Here is a 16,113-nt window from a genome sequence, read left to right as displayed (position 1 = left end):
TAGCTGGGGAAAGCCCCTTCTGTACCTAAAAAACATTGCAAAGTGGCATCTGACTGAAAGGAAAGATGTCTAGACAATAGTTCCCTGGACAGAAACAATGTGAAAGTGTTTGGTCTTAATACACGATGCCATGTTTGTCGAAAACTAAACAGCATATAACCACAAGAATCCTATACCAACCGCCAAGCACGATGATGAGATGATGATTTGGGGTTCTACTGCAGCCTCACGACGTGGGCACATCACAAAAACTCCTCTTTATACAAAAATAATATACAGGACTATGTGAGGTCATCTGTCTGACAACTAAAGCTTGGCTAAAACTGGATCATACACCAGGACCTTGATTGTAATCACACTAATAAATCTACAAGTGAATGGCTGCTAAAGAAAAAAATCAAAGCCTTGAAATGGCCAAGTCAAAGTCCAGAACATAACTCCATTGGGATGCTATGGAGGGATCTTAATAGATTTGTGCATGAATAAAACCCCTCAAACTTTAATAAACTAAAGCAGTGTTGTACTGATGAGTGGGCCAAAATTCCTCATATAAGATGAAAGAGACTGATAAACTCATGCTGCTAAATTGCTTCTACAAGTTACTGAAACATGATGTGCACTTATTTTTCCACACATTGAGGATTGTTAATTATGCATTCATTTGTAAAAACATAGATTTGAAAGTGGTCATACTTTCTACTTTACATGAATGTATACACAAAATTGTAAGTGAATGGCTAAAGAGGCCAGGGGTCACCTAGGCCCCCAGAAACTTTAGGGATTTTGATACTGTGAAATTAATTTTAGATAGCTTTTTAACACCCCTGAGCTGAGACAGACAGACTTTAGGCCACTTAAAAAGAAAAATAGTTATCTGCTTTTATTAGTCTGTCCTCTTGTTCAAAGGACAAAGTGTGCTATTCTTACCTCTGGTTAGTCAGTATATGGCCCATGAACACTACTTTACTGCAGGATTTTTATCTCCAAAATAATACATACACATGCATATTTTAGTATTATTTAATATATTATATACTGTTCCTATCTACGGTCAAGTGATTTTTTTTCCTTATTATTAAGAGCACAACACCAGGTTGATATTTCTTATACAAAGTTCTTGTGAAATTGGGCAACAAAAAATAAGTTCACATCTTTTTAGGAGTTATGAAAATCTTAGGTGTTAAGTTTCCCGGCTGGGGTAATTTTGGCACTATGCAATGACAGTAAGACGCTTGAACAAAACATTGCTCCAGGACATTACAACAAACTCAGATAAGTGGCACACACAAATGAACTAACTTTAACTGTACCCATTTTGCGATATATTTCTAAGTGGATAAATAGTTTATGATAATTTTCCTTTAAAAATAAAATTGTAGGCATAAATTAGCTTTCTCTTAAAGCTTTAACAAATAACGCACCTCTTTGCAAAGAAGAAAATTAAATGTTTGAATTAGAAACCTTACTAAATATGAAATTAGAAACTAACAATGACATGACCATTAAAGTGTCCATTTAATAGGTCCCCTGCAATTTGCTTAGTCTAAGCACTCCACTCACACTCAAGCAACAGATTATACAATTTACAAAGTGCAGTAAAATATATCTGACATAATGTATGGATCCAATTCTTAATGATAACCAATTACTCTCATTAAAATACTATCAACCAGCTGTGCCATCACCCATGCAATAAAAGACATATACAGTCACTGTCTTTTGTTATAAATTCTTATACAAATTAAAATATTTTTACAAAAAGTATTTTTGTTCAAAATGTATAAAGTTTAATGAATGCACATTCCCCCCCCAATATTGTAACTTTCCTAAGTATAAATGTTAGCACAATTCAATTTAATAACTTTAAACAGCTTAATAGTAATTGTGGTGAAATTACAGTGAGGAAGGCACTTGGATCTTTAACCCCTTCCCCGCTGCACTACAGTTCTGTAAGTGGTAATGTAAGACACTTCAGAATTGGTCTGGGCACTTGTCTTTCTCAGTAGAGCGTGCTCCATGTGAACTAAATAGTAGTTTTCTGCTTAAATATCCATGTTTGGCAAGAACAATACTTCTACATCATTCCAGGACTATTACGCAGAGAAGGGGTTAGGTTGAGTCTGTTCAGTCTCAGTACAGTATTAGATAGGCATATGTCATAAGGTTGTAGTAGAATATCCTCTTCATGCAGTAGTTTCTCTTCACCAGCATTGCAGTAAGCAGCAGGCAAAAACAAGAGTACGAGTAAAGTTGATTATAATAATGTGTGTGTGGGGGGTATCCTATGAAAAATCAGGAATCCAGCGTGTGGCGCCTCAGCTCAGAAATTTACCCGAATCAGTGTGCTGAAAAGGAGAAATCACCAAGGTTTTGAGTATTAATACCAGTTTTTCAATCCTCTCATAAATTAAAGATTGTATTTTGCTGCCAAGACCCTGGCTGGCCTAGGCAGCATAAGCACCAAGAGTGCCAATGAGAATGTCCATAGTAATACCAAGTGAGGGCACATTGTTTTGTGGAGCAGTGCATTACGGTTATTTCTTGCTTCCTCTTTACTGCTGAGACAGAAGTGCAGTCCTGTTGGCCTTCATCTTCTCTAACCGCTTCACTAAATGACTGTTTGTCATCTCCATCTCTTCCATCTTGTCCAAAGCAGTTCGGAGCTGTTGAGTAAAGGTAACATGTTGCTTAGTTTTCTCTCCATATAAATGAACAATCATAATTAAATGTATGCCTGTCATCAGGAGTTCATGTTTTGTGGCTAAAAAGAACTATACTTGTCATTTGCACATTGCTTCTTAATCCAGTGATATTGAGGCTCCACTGCTTTTAGGAATAAGCACCATGATACCTTAATATTATATATGCCTAAAGGACCACTACACCTAAAAATGATATAATTATATTTAAGAACCCCTTGTGCCAAAGAAACCATTTTCCTACTAGCGTTTAATTGGCACTAGTATAGAAGGTGACATGTGACAGAGATAGATGTTATTTCTCTGTATGCCACTGAACAAAATAGGGCACTTCACTGAATGGTAAACTCTGCAAGAAAACATGAATATCATTATTATATAATTATTGTTATATGTTTATTTCCTAAAATGTACACAAGACTTATAAAATGGGGAAAAACCCTATAGAAATGGGTTAATATAATTTTGAATATATTAGCGCAGTTTTATATTAAGATACAAGGACCATTTAAGTTGGTAAGGAACCCTCTTTAAAGTGGCACAAAGTATACTCCAAGCAACCATTAAAATGTATTAAATTAAAATTAATTCTGCCACCATATCATGCATACATATGTGTAAGCTTATATATTTGGACTTGAAGGTCTGGAGAATACACAAAGTTGATGAGAGTGTATAGTGAGAAGGGAGTTTTACTAGTTTGGAATACAATTTTACTGGGGTTCTTCCTTAAATTAGAAGAGAACAATGGCACTTTTGGAAATGTCATTTGAAAGCAACAGCCCCATCCCTACACCTACTTAGTGGTGGTTCATTCCTTGGGATTGCCTAACTAACATAGAATTTTGTTGTTCACAAAGTAAAACTAGTTACAGCAGGGTGTACTCAGGAACCTTTTCCCTACTGTAACAACCAGCCATTTCATTTCCTACAAGTACCAACACTTTAAAGTCACAGTGTAGTATCTATTGGCCCTGGCAAATACCGAAAAGTGGAAGAGTCCTTTAAAGAGACTGTCCCGTTTTCATTAAGTAAACTCCAAGAGAAAGCAGACTTAAAGAAAATTACTTAAATGTAAGTCAGTCCTGCTACTGCTTCCTTTTGTCAATACTTTAATAGCGGATTTGAATATCTGCTACTTATTAACATTATTGTATCGGATATGTCCATGGTGTCCCGTTTGTCAATGTACGAAGCCAGACATGATGTATATATATATATATATATATCACATGACCGCATTGTCTTTCCTGATGGCCAAAAAACATTTAAAAATTGTACATACACCGGCAGCATGTACATAAGGAGGGGAGAGCGACATGAATCCTGGGAGGTGTAGTCCAGAAATCAGACACATCCTTTGCACCTAAAGCTAGCACTAGCCAAAGCTATATTTGTAAAAGAGCAGTAATTGACTTAATAGCTGAAATGAATGCAGTGCTACAGACCACACAAGGAGTTAAAAGGTCATGATATTAAGTAGTGCGTGTATTTGTTTGGAATAGTCATATATTTTTAAAATAAAGGCATATTAAATAAAAGTGGTGCAAATTAGGAAAATTCACACAAAACCTACTTTAAATAGAATGAAAACAAAATAGTATAAAGTGTTGAATACCTGGATTTAAATCCTGTATTTCGGCTATCAATAATATATTACTTGCTAGTCATTTGATTATCATATGTCAGGTAAATACCTCTCTTTGAAGTCTTCTCTTTTCTGCTTTTAGATCATCTTCTACCTTTTCTGCATTTTCTGCTGCTGTTTTATATCTGATCACTTGTCCATCAAGTCTAAGTACCTACAACACAAAGCACAGAATACAGAAAGCAATTTATAGAGACATATAAAATAGTAGTTTTATAAATGTTATAATACATATTTTACAATAATAAACCTATACATCTTCATATGAAACAAGTCTACAATTGGCGAGTTGTGTGTTAGAAGTCACCAATTCTACATTTATTATACTTCATCAATACACAGCTGATGAGATGCTCCTTATATCTAGGTGTGTTTTGCCTTCAATGACATTTGTCCAAAGTATATATTGAAGGACAAAACACAAGCCATCGTCTTCCCTACATTCAACGTTGCTCCCATTCCATTTAAAGTAAGAAAATCATAGGACAAGATAAGGCTACAGAAGAAAAAATAAATCAGACACTCACAGACAGAGCTTGTCTTCCTTGGCAATATCACACATTTACAAAACCAGAAAATTTTCCCTCCACCTCTAACCACCTCCTTATTTTACAGTCAGAATTATATTTAAATTAGTTGACATTTCATCTGAAAAAACATATCATTTCATATTCTAATAGATATTGTATTCTCTATTGTCTATCGTCAATTCTAATATCTGACGATATTAGAATTGATCTAACGTGAACAGAACAAAGATATAGTCATGGAACTCCTTTGAGACTTCTAATATCCTTATAATCTGCAGTACAGGACACAGCTATAAAGAGGCAGTATTGAGAAAAGAATCAATTGTACAAAGATTCTACAATGTTACTTTACTAAATAAGACTAGCATATGTAATCAAAGTATTTTCTTCTCTCCAGAGTTTCTGTTTTGTAAATTACAAAAAAACAAAACAAAACAGTTATAGATAGCGAGCAGTAGACACGTTCAGGGGATATTTTTAAGCAGAAATGGTGTATGACAGGGAGGAAGATGTCAAGGGACTGAACAAGTAACTTACATTCTGTTCTAGAGTAGTCATATCTTGCTCTGCTTTTGAAAGTTTAAACTTGTATTCACTAATTTGTCTATTGGCATCCCCTAGGGAGAAAACAAATAGATTAGCAAAAACCAAATAACTGGGTGTTCATAATGCAGCTTTTCTAAGCTTGTTTCAAGATGTCTTATTTGGTTAGCACTGAAACTGTATCTAAAAATATATTTTAATAATTTAATGGCCCTTCTAAAACACATTAAGATTCATTCTAAAAAGAAACCCTCTTTCTTCAGTCTACAGACATGTGCAACCACTTTAGAAGACTTAAAATATAAAACCCCCAAAAATTACTGTAACAGTTTAAATCTTCAGAAAGCATTACAATACATGTTAATGTCATTTTAGGAATCTGCTACTTTTGGGAGTCAACTGATGAGCTTATAAAATTATCTTAACATAAGACCCAAGAGTGTCAGTTTAGAAAGAGAAGGTCTAATAGAAGATATGATAACATTTATACATGTGTGTTCTGCCAGACAAAGTGTGTATTGTGTGTTTATAAAAGATATACTAGACCTTTATATATTAGAACTTTATCGGTTTGTATTAATACACTATATAGATATACAATTTGACTCACTTTTTCTTCAGATTTTCTACATAATAGCAACATACTTCTGGACTGGTAAACATTTAAATACTTCTGGGTCAAATTATCATAAAATTATATTGTCTTTTTTGTTTGGAACTACATCTCATATATACCGTTTCTATGCCAAACATGAGCTTGTTGTTGGAAAAATATTAATGCCGAATGAGAATTCTATAGCCCCAAACCATCACATAATAGAAAATATCAAAGATAAACACATATATTGGTTAGACAAGCGTTTTCCTTTCGACCTTTAGAAGACGGTTAATTGCTCTGAACTTGTAGGTACATTACCAGAGCTAAAATGTGTACATACTCTGCATTTCAATAAATTGTAGGTCCGAACCGTTCTCTGGTCCTGCAGAATCAGATATACTACTGTCATTTCTGGTATTTTTGTGGCGCTCTTCATCCAGTTGTAACTTTAACTTTCTGATCTATAAGAGAATTAAAACAAAATCAAAGTAATCTAATGATATACATATTTTCAACTTTCACTTTCTACTCTACCATGTAACATAAGCACACACCATAAAATGTTGTGTAATGCCAGTCTATGCACAAGTAAAAGAAGGAGTGTTACAATTAAAAATACCCTTAAAGTGTATAAAGGATACGATGATGATTTTAGTGTTGTACTCTCTTTGGAAAACTGAAATCAAAATAGGAAAGTTTTACCTGAGATACAAGTTCATCCTTCTCTTCAGCCAGTTTCCGTAGCCTCACATCTGAAACAAGCAAATTGTTATTGGCAAAGTTTTGCTTTCAAAGTTTAACAGGAACCTTCCATCACTGTTCTGTGCTGCAACTCACAGTCTGTTACTTCCGGCCTCCTTCCTCATATCAAGACACTGCTCATATGTCATATGCAGTCCTACCCCGCCTTAGCAATTACACAAATAGATAGGTAACACCCTCCTACAAGATCTACACCTTCTCCAAACTCCTTCTGCTGTGAACATTCTGATGATCTCACTTGATAATGTTTGTTCTATCCTACCCACTTTGAAACTGAGGACATCCAGGATGAGCAGGAGTTATATACAAAGTACAGTAAGATGTTTAGCCCAAGTGAAAATGCACCATGAAAATGGAGGAGTTCCATACTAACATTTGAATGCAGGTCACGCTCAGCTATTCCCTGCAAGCTGGACCTATAAAGCGTATACAAAGCAAAAGTAGCAACACAATCAAGTATTTGGCCTCTGTAGGAGTATACTGTAGATAGGTGCATTAAATGTGTAATACAACTAATAATCCAATATACAACAATGTGCCAAACAGAAGGCTGTTTTATAATACCTTGTGTATAATATAGGTACTATGCACAATCCTGGCATGTTTCACATGTAAATATGCTATGGAACAATTGTAAATCAATTGTTTAGTCACAAAACCCATTACCATCATGAGGATGACAACAAGTTCTTCTGCCTTATTAATGTATATAATTGCCTGTGTTGGAATACAGTACTGTGCCAACTTTTGATTAAAAAATATGACTGCTTCAGCTATACTTATCAATGCATCTTCTATTCTGCTTCTCTTTCTAGGCTGCATAGACCTTATAAAGTACAATTCAAAGTCAATGTCATAACATACAGTCATCCACAAAATGTCACCACCTTTTACATCACCTCTCTCATCTCTCAATAATTTTACTATATATAGTACATGAGAATTAGCAGTGTTCCTAAGGATTCATATCCCATGTGTTTATTACAAGAGCTTAGAGCTAGTAAAGTACATAGAACCTGGGAGATGCAGAACGCAGGCATGAGAAGCTGTAGGCATGAATTGATGGTGTCATTAAGTGGTCTGGTTGATCTGTATTATGATGCTAATTCCATCAGTACCACCTATTTTCCACTGAGGAGGGTGTGACTTGACATGGTTTTGCAGGTAGGCAAAACATCCCTGCACTCAAGGAAGTCAATGTAGTCTAAAAAGTCTTCTTGGAGAGTAGGAAACTATGATCTAATAGAGGTCACTCCTCTACTACCCACAGCTGTACAATCACTGCAGTAATGTTACAGGGTTTCCTCTTCAGAGAAGGAAGCAGTACATAGTGTTCACTTTGAACATTATGTGCTGCAATCAGAGTTGCCAGGAAATGTCTTATGTGGCACCCTCTCATGCTTCCTTTGCGGTCAGTGAAGGGTGGAAATAGCAGGTTTAAGGCACAAGAAAAAGGCCATTGCAGAGTCGTTTTAATAATATGAAACACATACATAACAACGTATATATGCTTTATAAACAGTGCTTACACATTTGGAAATAAAGTACAGCAGCGAGACAATCCTGTGGCATATATATATATATATATATATATATATATATATATATATATATATATATATATATATATATATATAGTAATCAGAAGCAGCTGCATGAAATGGATTTTATGCACACTGTAATGTGACGTTTGTGTAGATGCTTATGATTGAGAAATACATCTGATCTAGCATCATGGTTAATAACATTTTTAATATTTACTCGCTTGTGAACAATATTTATGAGCAGAAAGACTCTTATAAATGGAATTAACTGTGGTTTGCCACAGGAATAAATGTCATATCAAATCACAATTCATGGTTTTATTTTACACATACCAAGTGGTCCTTCTCCTGCAGATTCCAAGACCTGTGCGGCTTCTTGGGATACAACAGTTATTGCTCCGATCATTGGCTCGTGGTTTATATCACCATTAGGAGTACCATCGGGAATAATAACTAAGCCGTGTTTCTGAAATAAATAATGGTGAAAAAATAAATGAGTGTACCATTTTGTAAAGACACAAACACATTCAATAAATAATAATTCTCTCTAATCTTCTTGGTGACAACTTGTGGTCAAAAACCTATTAGTACCAGGTCAAAAATAATAAATGGGATGTTTATTACAATTAATATATTAAAAGACACGTCAGCCTTTTGTGCAAATTACCTAAAGAAAATATTTTTTTAATAAAAACACTTTCATATTTCATGTAAAGGATATTTACATTGTATGTATTGTGCGCAATTTAGGTCCTTAAAGACTCTAATGAACTCCAAGTCTAGGAGAGAGCATGAATGCCAAGTTCTTGATTGTGGAAGGACTCACAAATGCTAGAAAAGTCCATCACAAATACAATCTTAAAACACAACATTGACGTATCTTAACTTATACACCGAAATTATTTGAAATAACATCTTCATACAGCAATTTATTTACATAATACAACAAAAAGAAGTCAAGTGAAATGGCAATAAGAGAGACATGTTGCCTAGACAGTCACACTGTGCATCTCTGGTCACTTGAGACATGCTGCAGATGACATACTGTACCTCTCCTATCTTCATTTTTCCTTTCACATCAGCCAGCTCATCTCTGAGCTCGTCCCGTTCATTTTTAATGCAGTCAAAGTACTCTTTCTGTCTCTCTAATGCCTGCATTCAGGCAATTAACCAGCAGAACAGCAAAGACAGGGAGAGCAGTTGGAAGAAAAGAGAAAGAGGGGAAATGAAATACACATGGACAGAATAGGGAAATGTGCACAAACACACACACTCGCAACATAATCTTCACTAGACTTACACAAGTGATAATGCATTTAAAGAACGTGTTGACAAACACAAAACTGCTAACTAGACCCTGAAATTGCTACACTGATTCTTCAGATCCTAACGATTAAACACTTCTTCATTTTAACAGATGGCAAGTTCATTGTTAAAGTCTTAGTAAGTAGTTTACACATTCACTCACTATTTCTATTTCAGCTTTACAATTAATTTTAATGTGCATTAAGGGACCTGTGTAACTAAACCAGCACCGGTTTAGGCGTCAGGTAGTTCCTAAATGTGGAAGGATAATTGTCACTAGCATTACATGTTATGTGTACCTCCTCTAATTCTCTTTTATCAAGTGGAATTTATTGATATTTTTATCTATAGGATATCATTTTACATAGATAAACTAAAAGAACATGTACTCATTAAAGGTGTAATGCCACATATACTCTTTGCTATATTGCGGGGGAGTGGATTTATGCTATAGTTCCAAAGCATCGCTACATCCTATGTCATTTGACTGTGGTTGCCATGGTAATTGTACAACACTTTGCAAGCTGTATATCATTGATAGCAGCTTCAATTGAAACTATAAGGAAAAATAAACAATGCCATGTGTCACTCTTTATTTTGCAGTTAACCAAAGTGATTAATATTACATGTACACATGGATTTCCCCATTACTAAATTTAAAGTCTTAGCTAGCTAGTTATTTGGTTGAACTACTGAAATCTGAAAGCAATGCTATTAATGTAAACTGTGCATGGCAAGAGTAACATAAGCAGTTTAAGGCAAGTTATCATTGGCATTAATAATCATGCTTTTACTAGGTTTTTTAAAATTCAAACAAGTATGGTAAAGAGACCTATTAGATGCAATGACTCTATACCCACTTAGCCTGACCTTTGGAACACAGAACTTTAGGAAGCTGCCTGATCTATTAACTCACATTGAGTGCAAAGGAATGCAAGGAGGTCAATAAAGTTTTCTCTTCCCCCAACTGTAGGTACAATTGCTAGTTATAATGGGTAACTGTCCTAAATATTAAAGGTCTGAAAACCATTCCTGAAATATCTATCCTATCCAATCTATCTATAAAACTATCCATTCTAATTTATTCTGTGTATTCTAGCTGTTATATTTCACTCTATTTACCAAAGACTAACAGCTGTAAAATGACAACTAAATCTATGTAACATTCCCTTAAACCTTGCAAATTGTTCATGCACCTTAAGCTGGGTACACATTACAGTAAATTTCTCCCGATGAGATATCCAACAATTTTACTATCGATTGAAAGTCCCGATGAACATGCCGATTTATGTGTACACACGTACATGATCTAACTTCAGATCTGTGCTCCTCATTTGTCATAACCATCTGCTGAAAAGATCGTGACTCTATAAACTCTTTAGAGATCTGCCTACACTTCTGGTCACGAGTGCATACACACTTTAGAATTTGCCCAACACTGTTCCATGGTTGATAGTGATTTTTAGTCAGTTTATAAAAGTAGAGCAAACGATACGATGTGCTTTGGCATGGTGAAACTTGATGGTGGGAGTGTACACAATAATGCAATATCGGATCTAACAGTCATTTATCGTGTGATTGAAACGATAGTTGGGTGAAAAACCTGTAGTGTGTACCCAGCTTTAGCCTTAATCAAATGAAAATCTCCCTGCAAAAACATGTGTTTTTTTATGTACACACTGTACCACAACACACATATACCACTCAAAATGCAAATGCATGCATGCCTGGTAGAATTTAACTTATAAGGAACAAACCAGCACAATTAAAAAGAGAAGCCCCCCCCCCCCCCCGTGGATGCAATATTACCTCAATATTGCATCCACGGGCGCGCAATGCAGCCGCATCGCGTGTCATGTGATGCGGCCGCCTGTGCGCCCCCTGGGCTGACATTTGCAAGCCCGCGCCTGAAGGTAGTGACACACTGGTGTGACAGGAACCCACTGCTGTGTGTAGACAAATAAGAGAAGAGAAAGGTCTGGTTCCCGATGCAGATATAAGCAGGGAGCAGAAAGGACCAGTGTGCCACTACCCTTTACTCTCTAGCTTCACCTGCTGTCTTTTATGGCCCACAGAAATGTGCTATATTAGTCATAAGAATGTAATCTTATCTCAGCAGCATTATATCCTAACCATTTAACACTTCTTCGCTTTAAAATATGGCAAGTACATGCTAAGGTCAATATAGTAGTTTAGACATTCACTCACTTACTATTCCAATGTACTATTAGTGTGGATGTGTATTTGTTGACTTGTGTAACTAAACCAGCACAGGTTTAGAGGTTTAGGCCTAGCGACTGAAAGTCTATCAGTCGCTAGGATTATGTACTATGTATTATTACCATCTCTAGTTCCCTTTATGAAACACATCATTTTATCAGGTAGAATTTATTGATACTTCTTATCTTGGCAAATCAGTGTTGGTCTGCTCCTGACAAGTCATGCATTACTTTCCTATTTACCACAGTGCTTTTCCTACCCCAATTTTTTTATCTTTCCAATTAACTGTCTCTTGCAGATCATACACTTCTCTGGTCAGAGAGTCTAGTTTCTGCTGCAAACGTTGGTTTTCCTAGAGGTAAATTAAAAAGAGAAGAAAGGAGAAAAGAAGGAAATAGAAAACACAAACAAAGATGGAAACTTTTAAATACAAATATTAAATTATTAGTAGAGGGAATATACTTGAAGATACCGCAAACAAAATGTAAATTTAAAGAAAATCTATGCCTAAAGTATTTGAAAATATTTTTGTATAATTCCCACATGGAAATATTTCCAAGCATTGTCCTAAAATCAATCTATTGCAGATGTAATCCATACCTCTATAAATTCATCTCTTTGGCGAATACCTTCTTTAAGTTCATCTAACTTATGCTGTAGGATGCTGCAGGAGTGTTTCTGTCTTTCTAATTCCTAAAGGAGATAAAAAAAATATATATTTTATATATACATCCTTAAAAGGTTAGTGGTATCACTTTTCCGGTCCACTAGCAGGTTTAGCGTTCCTCACATAACACCATAAAAAACATAGAACATATATATAAAGCAATAAGATTTTATTTGAAGAAATACAAAGATTGATTACAGTCATCTGTCAGTCAGACAGTCTATCGGGCTGTCAGTCAGACAGTCTATCGGGCAGTCAGTCGGACAGTCTATCGGGCAGTCAGTCGGACAGTCTATCGGGCAGTCAGACAATTTCTGCCATTATAAAGATATTGATAAAAAACGTAACATCATTCCAAAATACCTTTGACTTATCTTCGTTTTCTCTATGATACTCTGCCATCTGTTCCTCCATTTCCTCAATGACATCCTTTAATGTGTCCACATGATACACCAGATTGCTTTTTTCATTATCAAGCTGAGCGTTGGATACCATGGCTTTCTTATATTTTTCCTCCACTTCTCCTAAGGAGTCCTGTGCAATTGAGCATTTTAAACATTAGGCCAGGAAAATTGACAGATTATGTAAACTCTAATGTAGTAATCCATTCAGCTCTGTTTCGGTCTGGGATTCTGCAAAGTAAGTGCTGGCAGGCATACATAGGGGGTAAGCACAAAGGCATGCAGTGATCATTCAGGGTAAGAGGAGATGTCAATTGCGTTTTAGTGACTTGTGTAAAAGGACATATTTAAATATTTGTTAATTGTTTAGTAAAAAAAAAATAAAAAAAAATATATAGAAAAACAGATTTTTAATATAGAAATATCTTCCTCTAGTGTATAGCTCTAATAGAAGTCTAAATCATATGTCAATTAATAATGATCTACTGTAGAATATATAAATATACAAAAATATATCTTACCAGTTTAGAGCTTGATTTAAAAACTATAAACTATGCACACAGATCTGCTAAACTATTTATTTACTTGCACCGCAAATCTCAATTTAATTTGAAATAAATTCTAGTCATTGTAAGTACTTAAGTCTCAATAAATAAAAACACAAATGAAAAAAAAACAATGAAAAATGATTTAAACAAAAAAAATAAAACAACTAATTTTCAATACAAAACTTAAGAGTAAAAAATGTCCCATCACTTAAGGGAATGTCAGCTGAACACACACAAAAGGTCTGTTTTCATAGAGTAACCTGTGTCTAAGCTTTTAGATGTATGCTGATAAATATAGTTAACTTTCTACAATTACGGTGCAGTTTTGCTGTAAAGTGCACACCTGCCCACCCCTCATTATTTTACACATCTTCCATAAGTGGTACGGTTAATAAATTAAAAAACAAAACAAAAAACAGTGGCCTGTTTGGAAGTTTGTGCATTCTATACAATGATGTCAGTAAACAGTCCATGGTTGTATATAAACTAATAATGTCAGAGTACAAAAGGGGTGTGTCCCGATTGTGCAATTTTAACAGGGAAGGGCACAGCTTCCCTGTGTAGGTGGTGTCAGATTGCTGCAGGGGAGTAATTTCTCTTTTGTGCCAGGGAAGGATGATTCCCCTTCACTTCAATGTGTCAGCATTAGAGCTATTGAGCACTAGCCAACACACAGTAGATTGCTGAAGGTAGTGGTATTCTTTGCAGGCATACTGAGCAGCAAACTCATCCATATTTGTTCTAGAAAAATTCACTTTAGCAGGACAATATCTAATTCTGTACAGCAAACTCATGTTGGGTCCACAATAGTGATATCAGGCAGTTGCTATTACCACAGGGATGGCCCCAATACAACATCTGTGCGACAATGAAAACAACAGGATTTTCATCAGCAAAGATGGTAAATCCAAACTAACAAGCCCAGTGTAAGCCAAACTGGACAGTGATCATGTCGCTCACCACTTGGGCGAGCTGCGGTAACTGCTGCATGTGGCCAGCTTTAACTAAATAGGAATTTTGGTTTGCTTGTTATAGACTTATATAATATATATACTTGTTCCCTACAGCAAATAATCTAAATTAATTAGAGCCATGTAGGTCCAGGTATTCAACATGACTAATATTTACTTCTACAACAAAATCTGCTGTACTAGAATGTCACTCATCTCAATATAAAATACAGCATATTTATGGCCAAATGAAATTACATTACTTTGAAACAGGAATTAAACATTTGGTGTTCCCAATGACCTTTTGTCTATGTGTCCTAATTGAAAAATTATTTCCTTAGAACCACAAAGCAAAAATGAAGATAAAAGGCCATAAAAGTTGTCCATCAGTTGACAAAAAACTCTTGTACTTTACAGTGTACAGTAGATCATTTACCTTCCCTGAGACACTGCAGGCATAACTTTAAAGAGACAAAGTGTAGAGCAAGAGGATACAATCTACAACTCCTTTTAGCAAACTGTGATCATTGTACCGTTTGTGTCCCTCTTATTTACCAGTTTATTTGTAAAACCACAAAAAGAAACAGAAAAGACATTAAAGTGTAATAAATAATACTACATTGGGGCATGCTTGAAAGTCACTTTCTTGTATTAAACGTTAGTTAAGCCCTGAGCAGTCTGTTAGGGAGCAGAACATATAATGTGCTCCATGTTGGCAGTCCAGAAAGCATGCTTGGGAATGGGCAGCAAAAGGACTAGGACCCTGATACCTTTAGTTCTTTTAGTCCCTGCATGTATCTCCCTTCTACATCTTGAATCTGGTCCTTAAGATCATAGATATCCTGCAGGAGATAGGCAATGAACCATGCTATCAAGCTGTAACAACAAGCTTTGGCTATATATAAGTAAAATGTTTGTTGAAAGCAAAGGAGAAAAGAAATGGCATATTACAAATACGTTCAATACTGTGAAAAAAACACATCTGTAAAATATGCTATCATATACTAAACATGTTAAAAAGGTTGAATCTTGATTAAATCCCACAACCCAAACATCTAGGAGATATCCAGGTAATTCAGAAAGGCAGAGGGCTAGTTACACACTGCAAGGGATGGACAAGATATTGTAGGAGACCTGCAATCTACAGGGTCAATGTGTGGGGCAACATTTTCATCCCAGAGGATAAAATAACAAACGTAATTTACATAATTAAGTAAAACATATGTACATGTACAACAATGTTGCCTCATTTATTTTCTATACATGTTCAGTAAACACTTAGACAAAAGTAAATCTTAAAAAATAAACAAACAAAAAAAACAAACAAACAAAGCTTATTTATTAATTTGAGTGGAAGCTACCCTCCTGATTACTCTGCTGGAATACAATGATGTAACATTTCTAGACTTCATTGAAACAATTGGACTATGTTTTCAATTTATAATAAAGATTGCAAAATGCTTGAATGATATAACAATCACTTTGATTGCTACTTTGCATATTATAACATTACAATTCATCGATCTCTATGACAAACGCATAAAACCACTTTTATTTTTGGTGCAGTCAGCAATTTCATAAGTGCCAGCCTGTACTTATAGAGCATTTACCATAAAGACCAATGAATCTCAGTGGTTACATCCATCAATACTGTGCTCACCATATAGCAAACTCAGCCATAATCAGACAGGAGGGAAG

At 35.3% G+C, this 16,113-nt stretch overlaps 1 protein-coding gene across 11 annotated transcripts in view; it reads right to left on the bottom strand.

Annotated features, from left to right (window-relative positions):
• Positions 1-1,496: 1,496 nt before the first annotated feature.
• Positions 1,497-16,113, bottom strand: part of LRRFIP2 (LRR binding FLII interacting protein 2) — a 57,156-nt gene continuing 42,539 nt past the window's right edge. For 6 of the 11 annotated variants that reach the window (XM_075212615.1, XM_075212617.1, XM_075212619.1 and 3 more), the window contains 11 exons: positions 15,186-15,257; positions 12,880-13,050; positions 12,450-12,542; positions 12,109-12,201; positions 9,375-9,476; positions 8,658-8,790; positions 6,721-6,770; positions 6,359-6,479; positions 5,415-5,494; positions 4,397-4,501; positions 1,497-2,663 (listed from right to left, as the gene is read on the bottom strand). In XM_075212615.1, coding sequence (XP_075068716.1) covers positions 2,553-2,663; positions 4,397-4,501; positions 5,415-5,494; positions 6,359-6,479; positions 6,721-6,770; positions 8,658-8,790; positions 9,375-9,476; positions 12,109-12,201; positions 12,450-12,542; positions 12,880-13,050; positions 15,186-15,257 — 1,131 coding nt within the window. In that variant the 3' untranslated portion in view covers positions 1,497-2,552. The remainder of the gene's footprint in view (positions 2,664-4,396; positions 4,502-5,414; positions 5,495-6,358; positions 6,480-6,720; positions 6,771-8,657; positions 8,791-9,374; positions 9,477-12,108; positions 12,202-12,449; positions 12,543-12,879; positions 13,051-15,185; positions 15,258-16,113) is intronic. The other 5 variants (XM_075212616.1, XM_075212623.1, XM_075212618.1 and 2 more) reach the window with 3 other exon arrangements.

The sequence above is a fragment of the Mixophyes fleayi genome, chromosome 5 (assembly GCF_038048845.1).
Source record: "Mixophyes fleayi isolate aMixFle1 chromosome 5, aMixFle1.hap1, whole genome shotgun sequence".
Lineage (NCBI taxonomy): Eukaryota > Metazoa > Chordata > Amphibia > Anura > Limnodynastidae > Mixophyes > Mixophyes fleayi.
Note: the sequence above shows the minus strand (reverse complement) of the source record. Positions and strands in the feature narration are given on the sequence as shown.